Genomic DNA, 12,374 nt, shown 5'->3' on the forward strand with positions numbered 1-12,374 from the left:
GGGGCTGGGGGAGGGGGATAGCATTAGGAGAAATACCTAATATAGATTACAAGTTGATGGATGCAGCAAACCACCATGGCACGTGTATACCTATATAACAAACCTGCACGTTCTGCACATGTATCCCAGAACTTTATAATAATAAAAGTGTAAATACTTCGGTAAATAATTCCTTACTACATAGTATTGAATGTGCAACATACCTTTCATATCTTTTTTTCTTTTATCCTTAGATTGCCCTGATGAATATGGTGATACAAATATTCCAGTTTTACAGAGGAAAAAACCAAAACTCAGAAAAGTTACTGCTTTGCCATCGTTACAGCTAGTGAGATGTAGGGGTGGAAGGGACTTCACAATCTAGCATTGTAATTTAAGATTCATTTTTCTACTTATATACTATATTGGCCGTTAAATATGGAAATTTTATGAAATATTGTATTCCTATAAAGAGTATAAAGTATCCAAATGTTCCAGTCTTTAATATTGATTACATACATTACATATCACCTTCTCTTAAGGCGACGTTAGTAGTTTTGTTTCTGAAATCTTGGCTTTCAGATACTGTCAGTATGTACAATATTGTTATTAGTATTATTTGAGTTGTATGCTATCCAAGAAGTAGGTTGTGGTTTTGTAACCAAATTTAAAAAAGATGCCTAGACGTGATTTATATTACACTTCAAATTCAAAACAAATTTTGCTTTAAAAATTAAAAGTGAAAGCATTTAATATTTTTTCAGCTCTTAGCAGCTAACCATGCTGCTTTTCTAAAGACATCTTCTTTAGTTATTACCAACTTAATTTTTTAAAAAAATACAGTTATAGAAAAGTAAATATATAATTGTTTTAGGCCTTTGTACAACCGTTAACTAATATTTACTTTAGAAAATTCTACGTTTTACACTTAATGTCATATATTCAATCCTGATTAAAAGCCTAGCAAAATTAAGTGACGTGCCTCCAATCCCGAGTTAGGACTGATATCATTCTAAATTTAAATGTTCCTTTTTTCATTTGAAAAGTATTTGTACATTTTGTTCAGTTGTAAATAATTTATTAAAATCACATTTTATTTTATTACTTTAAACTATATGCTTGTGCTAGACAATCTGAAAAATCTGATTTAAATTTTTTTTTAAAATAGAAAAATGTAGACCTTAGCAGTAAACTTTCTATCCTACCTAATGTGTTTTATGCACTGTGGGAGTTTGGTAATCAGGAATAAGTTATTTTCTGACTGCTTGATACGTTTAACAAATCCAAGTTCTAACGTATATAAATTTTGTCTCTCAAACTCTGCGTGACCATGGTAATTTGGTTCTAAGCCCGAATTGCATTAATCGCAAATTACAAATTTTTGGCTTTCCTTGAGGATTTTGTTTGGACTACAGTGTGTTCAATAGAATTGTATTATCAGTAATGAAATCTGACTTTTGATTAGACAATGAAAAATTCTTACCATTTGAGCAAATGGTGTGAATTCATTTATTAAAGTTCTTCTGAAAGATTAGGTAGCAAACTATATGAAAGAACTATAGTGCTCTTCTTAAAATGAGGCATAACAGAATTTCAGTTAACATTGTCAGAAAGCGATCTATGAATATAAAGTTGCTCAATGTGACATTTACTTATATATGTTACCCTCTTCTATGGGGAACTTGGGTAATGAAGTGTAGTTTTGACTGCCGTTTGTCGGTTGGAAAGGTTCCAAAAACAAGGAAGCATTTGTACATGTGCAGATGTTGGCCCGGTTCCTCATTCCTCCTGTTGTCAAAGACCATTTTATTTTCACAAAGATATGTTTGTATCTGTTCTACAATATGGCATGTGAATAGTATACCAGTAGTGTATGGAGGAGTTCTTTGTTTTACTTTTTGCATGACAAAACTGTGTAATCTTACATATTTCTTACTTTAGTGCTTTCATTTTTATGTCAGGGTCTTTATACCTGAATGTTTCTGGGAAATAGTTAAATCTTTTGTAATTGTCTAACAAAAATTTCAAGGTCATGGAGGTATTTTAAGTTAGGGGAATAGCTGAGAATGCTGTTTGGTTCCTCAACAGTTTTTGTATTGCACATTGGACACAAGTAATCTCTTTTTCTAATTGGACACAAGTAATCTCTTTTTCTAATTCCCAAAATAAATTTTAAAATTCTCAGGCAAGGCACAAAATTAGATATGTGTTTACTTCTAATTTCTAAAGAACCAGTACCTATGACCTCCTAACTAAAATGGAATCAATTAAATTACTATGATTAATGATTCATATATATCTAAGTTTTTCATTTACATAATTAGGATTTCATCACAAAGCTGCAATATTAAAATTTAAGAGAAAAACGTTACATACCCAAAGAACAAGTACAGATATTGTGCATTGTTATAGTTGAAAGGGAGCAATTGAAATTGGTAATTCTGGATAAAGTATAATTCTTGATTTGTTTTTTGTTTTAAAGTTGATAAAATTTTAATGCAAGGATATTGAGTTGTGACAGTTTTATAAAGCTCAGGGCAAAATTAATATTGCCTGTTTTCCTAAGAGATACAAGAATAAGAGCCTGATTTTGGAGTCACTAAGTGTATGTAGATTGTTCAGTTTCTAGCAATAGAGTATTGATACAGGCATGCCTTGGAGATATTAAGAGTTTAGTTCCAGACCACCTCAATAAAGCAAACATCATGATAAAGTGAGTCATGTGAATTTCTTGGTTTCCCAGTGCATATAAAAGTTCTGTTTACATTATACTGTAGTCTACTAAGTATGTAAGGATTATGTCTAAAAAATATATAGATACTTTAGTTAAGAATACTTTCTTTTTTTGGCTAAAGAATGTTAATGATCATCTGAGCCAAATCTTCAGTGAGTTGTAATCTGTTTGCTGGTAGAGGGTCTTGCCTCAATGTTGATGGCTGCTGACTGATCAGGGTGGCTATGACAGTTATTTCTTAAAATAAAATGACAAATGTAGTTTGGTGCATCAGTCGACTGTTCCTTTCACGAAGGATTTTTCTGTAGCTTGCCATGTTTTTCATAGCATTTTACCCACTGTAGAATTTCAAAATTGGAGTCAGTACTCTCAAACTCTACTGCTGTTTGTCAACTAGGTTTATGTCATATTCTAAGGCCTTTGTTGTCATTTCACTAATATTCACAGCATCTTCACCAGGAGTAGATTCCATCTCAAGAAACCACTTTTTTTGCTCATCCATAAGAATCAACTCCTCTTCTTTTCAAGTTTGATCGTGAGATTTCAGTAATTTAGCGTCCACATCTTCAGACTCCACTTCTAATTGTGGTTCTCTTGCTATTTTCACTCTATCTGTAGTTACTGCCTCCACTACAGTCTTGAGCCCCTCAAAGTTATCCATGGGATTTGGAATCAACTACTTCCAAACTCTGTTAATGTTGATATTTTGACCTCCTCCCATGAATCACAGATACACTTAATAGCATCTCGATTGGCAAATTATTTTCAGAAGATTTTCAATTTATTCTTCCAAGATCCATTAGAGGAATTACTATGTATTGCAGTGATAGCCTTACAAAATATTATTTCTTAAATCATAAGACATGAAAGTTGAAATTACTCCTTGATCTGTGGGCTGCAGAATGGATGTTGTTAGCAGGCGTGAAAACAACATGAATCTCCTTGCACACCCCCATCAGAGCTTTTGAGTAGCTAGGTGCATTGTCAGTGAGCAATAATGTTTCAAAAGGAATCTTTTTTTCTGAGCAGTAGATCTCAATGGTGGGCTTAAAATATTTAGTAAAGGATGCTGTAAACCATTGTGCTGTCATGTAGGCTTTCTTGTTACATATATAGAGTGAAGGCAAATCAATTTAGCATCATTCTTAAGGATTCTGGGATTTTTGGAATGGTAAACAATTATTGTTTTCAACTTAAAGTCACCAGCTGCATTAACCCCTAACAAGAGAGTCTGCCTTTGCTTTGAAGCTTTGAAGCCAGGCATTGACTTCTTGAATCTAGTTGTGAAAGTCCTAGGGAGCATTTTCTTCCAATAGAAGGCTGTTTGATCTACATTGAAAATCTGTTGATTAGTCACTTTCATCAGTTATCTTAGCTAGATCTTCTGGATAACTTGCTGTGGTTTCTATATCAGCACTTGCTGCTTCTCTTTGCACTTTTATATTATGGTGATGAATTCGTTCCTTAAACTGCATTAACCAATCTCTGCTAGCTTTAGACTTTTCTTCTGAACTCTGAGCCTTCATAGAATTGAGGAGAGTTGGGTTCTCGTTCTGGATTAGGTATTGGCTTAAGGGAATGTTGTGACTGATTTGATCTTTCACCCAGATCACTAAAACGTTCTCCCTATTAGCAATAAGGCTGTTTTGCTTTCTTAACATTTGTGTGTTCACTGGCGTAGCACTTCTGATTTCTTTTGATAATATTTCCCTTGCATTCACAGCTTGGCTGTTTGGGTTAAGAAGCCTAGCTTTCTGCCTATCTCAGTTTTAGATGTGCCTTCTTCACTATGCCTATTGTTTCTAGTTTTTGATTTCAAATGAGAGACTTGCAACTCTTTTCATTTGCTTACTTAGAGGCCATAGTAGGATTAATAGGCTTATTTTCAGTATTGTTGGGTCTCAGGGAACAGGGAGGCCCGAGAAGAGGGAAGAGTTGGGGGAACGGCTGGTTGGTGGATCAGTCAGAACACACACATTTATTGATTCCTTTTTTTCTCCAATGTTCATTTTCTAATATGTATTTTAGCAGTGGAAAGTACCTTAGATAAAGCCTATTATTTTACTTAAGGTGAAAATGAATGTTCATGGCCATGGAACACTTTTCTTTTGATTTAGGATGATAATCCTCCCAGTAGTTTTAAAATCCATTAGAAAACTTTGCTAAGATGAGAATAATTTTGAGGCTGGGCCAAGGAGAACAGAAAATATGGCTGGGAAAGGGAAACAAGATAAACTTGGACCAGATGTGCTCAGAATGGAGGTTGCATTAATAGGATATCAGTTTGTCCCTTCCAAACCTTTGAATGTAGGGTAAAAGACACCTCTCAAGAATCTTTCCCTGAATTCCACCCCACCTGCTTCCTGACTAGGTAAGGCCCCTGCCAAATGCTCCCCTGGGACCTGTACCGCTGCTTAGTAACTAACACTTCTCATATTCATAATTATTTGTTTGGTGTCTGCATGCTCTTCTAAAATAAAAGCCCATGGCTAAATGGAGACTGTTTGGTTCACCCTTAATTGCCACCATAACACAGTTCCTGATGCCTGGTAAATAACTGCTGGTTAATAGGCTGCAGTGCTATCGGTTTAAATAAAAGGATTGGTTGACTACATTTACACAAGTGAAGAAGATAAGGGAAAGCATAAATACTTTCAGATTTGGTAATAAAGACAGTATCTTCCCTCTTATTGATCAATTTGGTTCTTAGATTTTGATAAGCAAGACTTGTCATCCTATTTTAGCTTTATAGTGTAAAGTTCTCTATTTAAATATTTTTCAGGTCCATAGTACTGGTATGAATTAGGAAAAAATGAATTTAATCTCTAATAAACTGTCGAATGTAGTAAGAAAATCCAAAGTCATTCCTAGTAGCAATTTCTACTGAAAGGATCTGAGGATAGACCTAGGATATATTCATCAGAATCTCTTATAATATTAAGATAATTCTTTTGTAGAGTTTTCCGTCTGATGAAGGTTGGCCATTTGCAAAGTATCTTGGAGCTTGTGGAAGAATGGTGGCTGTAAATTATGTTGGAGAAGAACTGTGGAGTTACTTTAATGCGCCATGGGAGAAACGAGTTGACCTCGCTTGGCAATTAATGGAAATAGCAGAACAGCTTACAAACAATGACTTTGAATTTGCACTCTACCTCCTGGACGTCAGCTTTGACAATTTTGCAGTTGGTCCTAGAGATGGGAAGGTAATCATTGTGGATGCTGAAAATGTTTTGGTTGCTGACAAAAGGTTAATTAGACAAAGTAAGTATATAGTTTTTAGATTTTTTTCTACTCATTTTTTCCTATGTCAATATAATGTTTATACTTGTATGAAATGAGCCTTGAATTTCCTCCTTAGATGGCAACTTTACACGTCTTTCTTTGCTTTATATAACCACTGTCAATAAACGAATACAGATACTCTTTGACTTACTAGGGGGTTACGTCTTGATAAACCAGTCTACGTTGAAAATACTGTTATTTGAAATACATCTAACATATAGGGCATCATAGCTTAGCCTCGCCTACCTTAAACATACTCAGAGCACTTACATTAGCCTACAGTTGGGGGAAATTGCATAAAGTAAAACTTATTTTATAATAAACTGTTGAATATAATTATATTCATGTAATATGTTGAATTCTGTACTGAAAGTGAAAAACAGAATGATCGTATGGGTTCTTGAAATATGGTTTGTACTTTATTTAACCATTTTGGTGATTCCTGGCACTGCAGCTGTGAGTTTGGTTTGATATTCTGATTATTACATCTCACCCAAAACTTTGCTCTCCGTTTGTTTTTGAGTTCTTCACAGGATAGATGGATAGTGTCTGAAGTGTTTTGAAAATTAAATGCCATGGAAGTTTTAAAGCGTCAGGGACAAAGCCTGTAGGTCTAGAACCAATTCAGTTAGAAAAACCAAAGGGTGAGGGTTTTATATTTTTTAATCCCTTCTTTCCCCCGATAAAAGTAATATGAATATCTTTTGACAAAGGCTGAAAATTTGTGGCACCTGGGGAAAAGTTTATGTGACAGCCATATATTAGGTTGACATTTACTTTTTGCTTGATCTTAGCATGATCCTATTAAATACTTGATTTTCCCACCCCTTTGTTCAGATTTTATACTTACCAGACTATTTTCTGATTATTTATTGACTTGCCCTGTAGATCCTCCTATGGGAGGTGAACATCCTGCTGAAATACTCTACTCTCTATTTACCTCTTCCTACATTTGTGAATATTGTAGCAGCGTATACTATGCTTTCTTTTTTAAAGTGTACACAAGCAGGTGGTTTTTATTATATTCACAGAGTGCAATTTTCCTAAGCTTAAAAAAATTATTTCAGTGTTTATAAAAATAATTTTTTTATAATTCATTTTATGCAGACATTCCTGGAATAATTATTACTAATTCCTGACCTTAGATGAATCCAACCATATAGCTTCTGTATTCTTACATTTCATACAGTGAGCATTGCTCTAGTGCTACTTTAAGTGTGGTCATTTCTTTTCAAATGTCTCATGGGTCCTCTAAGTAACCACTTTGCAAAAGCCTCTGTCTATTCATTCACTCCCTTTTCTTTCCACTTTCTAGTAAATTACCTTTATTTTATTTCTTCACAGGGAAATTGAGATTTTGCTGTGGCAACTCCCTCAGTGTCCTTTATTGTCTAAACCTCATTAAAACAACACACATTGGTCTTTCTTTTTCAGATAGATTCTTCTTTGAGAATTTGTTACATCAGTTACCTTCTTCAGTGTCCCACCTCCTTCCTTTAATATCCAACGTTTCTTTTGCCTCCCTATAAAAAGTGTATATAAGATTCTCTTCTGCTTCTCCTTGCTTGTCCACTGTTTTATTTAAAAGTATTTATTGCCTTTCTGCTTCCTCAGCCTCTGTTCATTCCTTAGTCCATTAAAACCTGACGTAGACCTCTGCCTTGCCATTAGCAACCACCTAATTGGCAAATTTGTGAAGTGATTTTGACTAGTATCAACTTCTTGAAGTTTTTTCCTCCTTTGGAATAGTAACCCTAAAAAACATTAATCTTACTACTCCTTTGCCTAAATGGTTTTAATGACTTCCCATTGTTCTTGAAGTACAATCCAAACACCTTACCAGGGCATAATCTGTAATCTGTGTGACTTGGCCCTCTTCTGATTCTTTTTTTTCTTTTTTTTTCTTTTTTGAGACAGGGTCTCTGTCACCCAGGCTGAAGTGCAGTGGCATGATCACGGCTCAGTGCAGCCTCGACCTCTCTGACTCAAGTGATCCTCCTGCCTCAGCCTCCCAAGTAGCTGGGACTACAGGCATACACCACCATGCCTGGCTAATTTTTTAATTTTTTGTAAAGGTGGGATCTCGCTATGTTGCCCAGACTGGTCTCAAACTTGTGGGCTCAAGCAGTCCTCCCACCTTCGCCTCTCAAAGTGCTGGGATTACAAATGTGAGCCCACCCCGCCCAGCCTTATGTATGTATGTATTTTTCGAGTGTTTCATTTTTAATACCCCTCTGTCTATTGCCCTCAGTGCTTCTGCTACAATGGTCTTTTGTTTTCCTGAATGAATTGGCTCACTTCTGGGTATTCCCATATGCAGTTTCCTCTTCCAAAAATGTCTCTTCCTTCCATATACAGCTAGCTATTTGTTTTTCAAGCCTTGGTTCCTTCAAGTACGTGTGTGCTTATGTGTTCTCAATATGCCTGTTATCCCTCTTATCTCAAACTCATGTGTCAAGTGTAGTTCTAGTTGCACATATGACATGCTGCCACCTGATACCTTATAGCTCCTTTATATTTATGTTGTCTATATATAAAATATTGACACTATTATGCAATTGTACATACCTTGTCATCCAATTAGAACCTTAAACTTTACCCATATACTTACTTATTTTTACCTGAAATGTTTCCCCAATCTAGCTTTTCATTCTGGGCCCTCTATAGTTGCTGTCATGGTCTTAATCCTTCCAGTCTTCAGGCCACAGTTATCTTTCTATAAAATGAATTATGGTCATGATTACACAAGTTACGACCTATTCCTCTAGCATCACCTGTATCTCCTTGCCAACTACCTTTCTCACACTGTAGCCACAGTGAACTTACTGCCTCGTCAACCAAATGGACCAATCTCTTAAGTCCATGCCTTTGCATATACTGTGTCCTGAACCTAGAGTGCTATTTTTCCTAGTTTCTTTTCAGATTTGTTACTTTTAAGACCTAAATCAGATGTTCTCCTTTTTGCAGTCTTCTACAGCCCCAGGGATAAGTGTGAATTCCCCACTATTCCTGTAGCATTGTGTCATTTTCTTTATGGCACTTTCTGTGTACCATGGAAAGTCACTAGACTAAACCTGTAAGTGGTAGGGACCTTTTTGAATCTTTCTGCCTAGCGTTGGTGGACTCTCAGTGAATGTTTGTATGAATTTATATATTTAAAGGTTTAAAGTTATAATATACTTTTACCTAAAAGTGTAGAACAAATACTATTAACTAGTGAAATATTCTATTTTTGGAAGCAATGAAAACTATTTAAAAAATTTTTTCTCTACTTCTGCTTTTCCTCCTTTCACAGATAAACCTGAAAATTGGGATGTATGGTATGAAAGCAAGTTTGATGACTGTGATAAGGAGGCTTGCTTATCATTTTCAAAAGAAATTCTTTGTGCTCGTGCCACTGTGGACCACAATTACTATGCTGTTTGTCAGAACCTCTTATCCAGACATGCCACCTGGCGTGGCACTTCTGGAGGACTCCTTCATGATCCACCAAGTGAAATTGCCAAAGATGGCCGGCTCGAGGCCTTGCTGGATGAGTGTGCCAACCCAAAGAAGCGCTATGGCAGATTCCAGGCTGCAAAAGAACTGCGTGAATACTTAGCACAATTAAGTAACAACGTGAGGTAGTCTATGGTGACCTTTTCTTTTTTCCTTCATTTAAACAGCACTGGCTAAAACTAAACCACCAAAAAACTATCTGAAAAAATGAAATTTGGAAGTGTTACATTCAGAGGATGATAAACTTGCACTGATAGATCTTAATGTTAACATCCATCAAAATAAGACATTACTTCAAAAATCACATGATGCTTCTGCAAATAAGTATGTTCTTATACTTTGGAGGCTTGAGCTGTCATCAGCTGCTCCCCACTACACCGGAATGCTTGAGTGGATTAATGAATATTGTTAAGCTATTGGAAATGAGTCTGATAGTACATTGACTTGTGTATCAAAGGGTACTTGGTACTTAGTTTGCATTTACTATCATGATTTTGTGAATCTCTTGCATTTACTTTGAATGTCAAGTCAGATTGGCCTGTTTTATAGGCCGATTTTTCCTTCTGATGTGTAGGGTTTTTTCCCATTTTTGTTTTTCTTTTAAATTAAATTTTGAAAATTCAGGTTACTGTAGGTGTTCATTTAAATTTTTACTAGTTCTCATTCAGTGCTATTTGGTACGTATTTACTGTTAGGTCAGGATTCCCAGGTTTACTGTGTGTGTTTTTTTTAAAGAAAGCTAAATATTATATTATGTAAATACTTCTTTTCACCACCTTCTGTAGTTTCACCATTGCATGGTATCATTTCAGGTTATTTAACAGTTACATCCCTCTATGCCAATAATTACAAGTATACACTAAACATGAAGTTTGGCATATGTTGCAAAATGTCATTTTATCTTTTACTAAAGGCTTTAAGAAGAATATACTAGAATCTGTATCTTGATGTTAATTTTGATTCAGAAAAAAAGTACAACCCAGTATCTAAAAAGTGTTAACTAGTCCAAGATAGTAATGCATATGCCAAAGAAATATTACATCTAGTCTCATGTTTAGAATTTAAAATAGAATTGGTCACCTACTTATTCTTACCACCCTACTTCCAGTTTTCTAGCTCTGTCATTATTAAATTCAGATCTTCCTGATGATTCTTTCTGTTGAAAGTTAAACTACTGCTTTCAAGTAATTTAAAGTTATCCTACCTTTTACTAGTAGGTAGTTTTGCAAAAGTAACATGGTAGCCATTGTTTGAATTTAATTGGGCATTATAACCTTTTATTTGTTGAGGAACTAATCATTATTACTGTAAAGCAGACAAGTTAGCCAGTCAGCCACTTTGGTCTTCTTTACCTAATGGTTAAACATCAAAACATCAAATTTAATTATTTGCATAGAAATGTGTGGGCTCTTTAAAAAATGTTACGGTATGTAAGTTGACTATCACTAACAGGTAATATTTTTCTGTTTGAAGTTGTTACTTTTGTTTACAGCAAAATTTGATGTAGTGTGCAGTAGTGAGCTCTAGACTGATCTTTTTCTAAATCAGAAAGTGATTAAAGTACGCACAACCAAAGCCACGTTTTTCTTTTTCATTTATTCAGCAACTATTTATTAAGCATCAACTCAGTGCCAGGCACGTTACTAGCTGCTACATACTGTCTGAACATTACATACGGTGAAGTAACTTTACAATTATTATCAAATACTTCAATGTACATATTTCTTAAGTTGAAATAGCATTAACTAGGATAATGCATTCATGTTATTTTATTGTCTTGTGATAGAAATTCAACTTGTACCATCTAAAACTAGGTTGCTATAAAAATAGGAGGATGAAGTCAATGAAGTTAATTCCAGTTTAAAAACTGGAAGGAAAAGGTAAGAGCTCTCCATTATAAAATAGTTGCATTATGTTAATTTTTACATATTAGTGCATTGCATATATCAACTGGCCCTCAATGAAGCATTTAAGTGCTTGGAATTTTACTAAACTGACTTTTTTGCAACTTTGGGAGATTTTTGAGGGGAGTAGTTAAAATTGCCAAACATCTCATTACTCAAAACTTCAAATAAAATACACATTTTGAAAAGGGAGCACCTTTTATATTTGATAAGTTTTCATTATAAACCTTACAATACCAGTCACAAAGAGGTTGTCTGTCTATGGTTTAGCAAACATTTGCTTTTCTTATTGGAAGTGTGATTGCAATTGCAAAACAGAAAGTGAGAAAACACTGCCAGCAGTGATTGCTACTTGAGGTAGTTTTTTATAACTACCATTTCCCCTCCATGAAATTATGTGAAATTTATTTTATCTTTGGGAAAAGTTGAGAAGATAGTAAAAGAATTAGGAATTTAAAATTACAGGGAAAAATATGTAAGTGAAAAGCAATAAATATTTTGTTCACTTTGCTATCAAGAAGTTCACTATCAGATATTTATTATATGGCAGCAATTTATATTTTTAATCATTGCCCATTAATAGACACAGTAAAATATTTTTGAATCAGACATTTGGGGTTTGTATGTGCATTAAAATTGTCTTTTGTACTGTAAGTTACTGTTAATTTGAATATTTTATCAAACTGTCTCCCTGTGCCTTTATAATATGAAGTTGTTTCTACAACTTTTAATGATCTTAATAAAGAATACTTTAAGAATGACACTTTTCAGACTATTTCTTAATTTCAGATATTCACATTTTTCTTGAGTGGAAAGTAAGTTTGAGTAGATAAGTTACTACTTTCCTCTTGCATGCACTTTAATTAGAATTTTGAGGGAACTACTGATTGGTTGTACACCAGGCTTTAAGGTTGTGTGTGTTTCCTTTTTCTGTAGTAGTGAGTTTTTAAAAAATTTTTACCACTTAAATGGAATTA

General features: G+C 34.5%; 1 protein-coding gene across 3 annotated transcripts in view; it reads left to right on the plus strand.

Moving 5' to 3' along the window:
- Window positions 1-12,160, plus strand: part of LOC105532606 (chromosome unknown open reading frame, human C3orf58) — a 28,517-nt gene extending 16,357 nt beyond the window's left edge. For all 3 annotated transcript variants that reach the window (XM_011970779.1, XM_011970778.1, XM_011970780.1), the window contains exons 2-3: window positions 5,671-5,974; window positions 9,291-12,160. In XM_011970779.1, the coding sequence (XP_011826169.1) occupies window positions 5,671-5,974; window positions 9,291-9,622 (636 nt within the window). In that variant the 3' untranslated portion in view covers window positions 9,623-12,160. The remainder of the gene's footprint in view (window positions 1-5,670; window positions 5,975-9,290) is intronic.
- Window positions 12,161-12,374: the final 214 nt, after the last annotated feature.

Source organism: Mandrillus leucophaeus, unplaced genomic scaffold (genome assembly GCF_000951045.1).
Source record: "Mandrillus leucophaeus isolate KB7577 unplaced genomic scaffold, Mleu.le_1.0 Scaffold971, whole genome shotgun sequence".
Taxonomy (NCBI): domain Eukaryota; kingdom Metazoa; phylum Chordata; class Mammalia; order Primates; family Cercopithecidae; genus Mandrillus; species Mandrillus leucophaeus.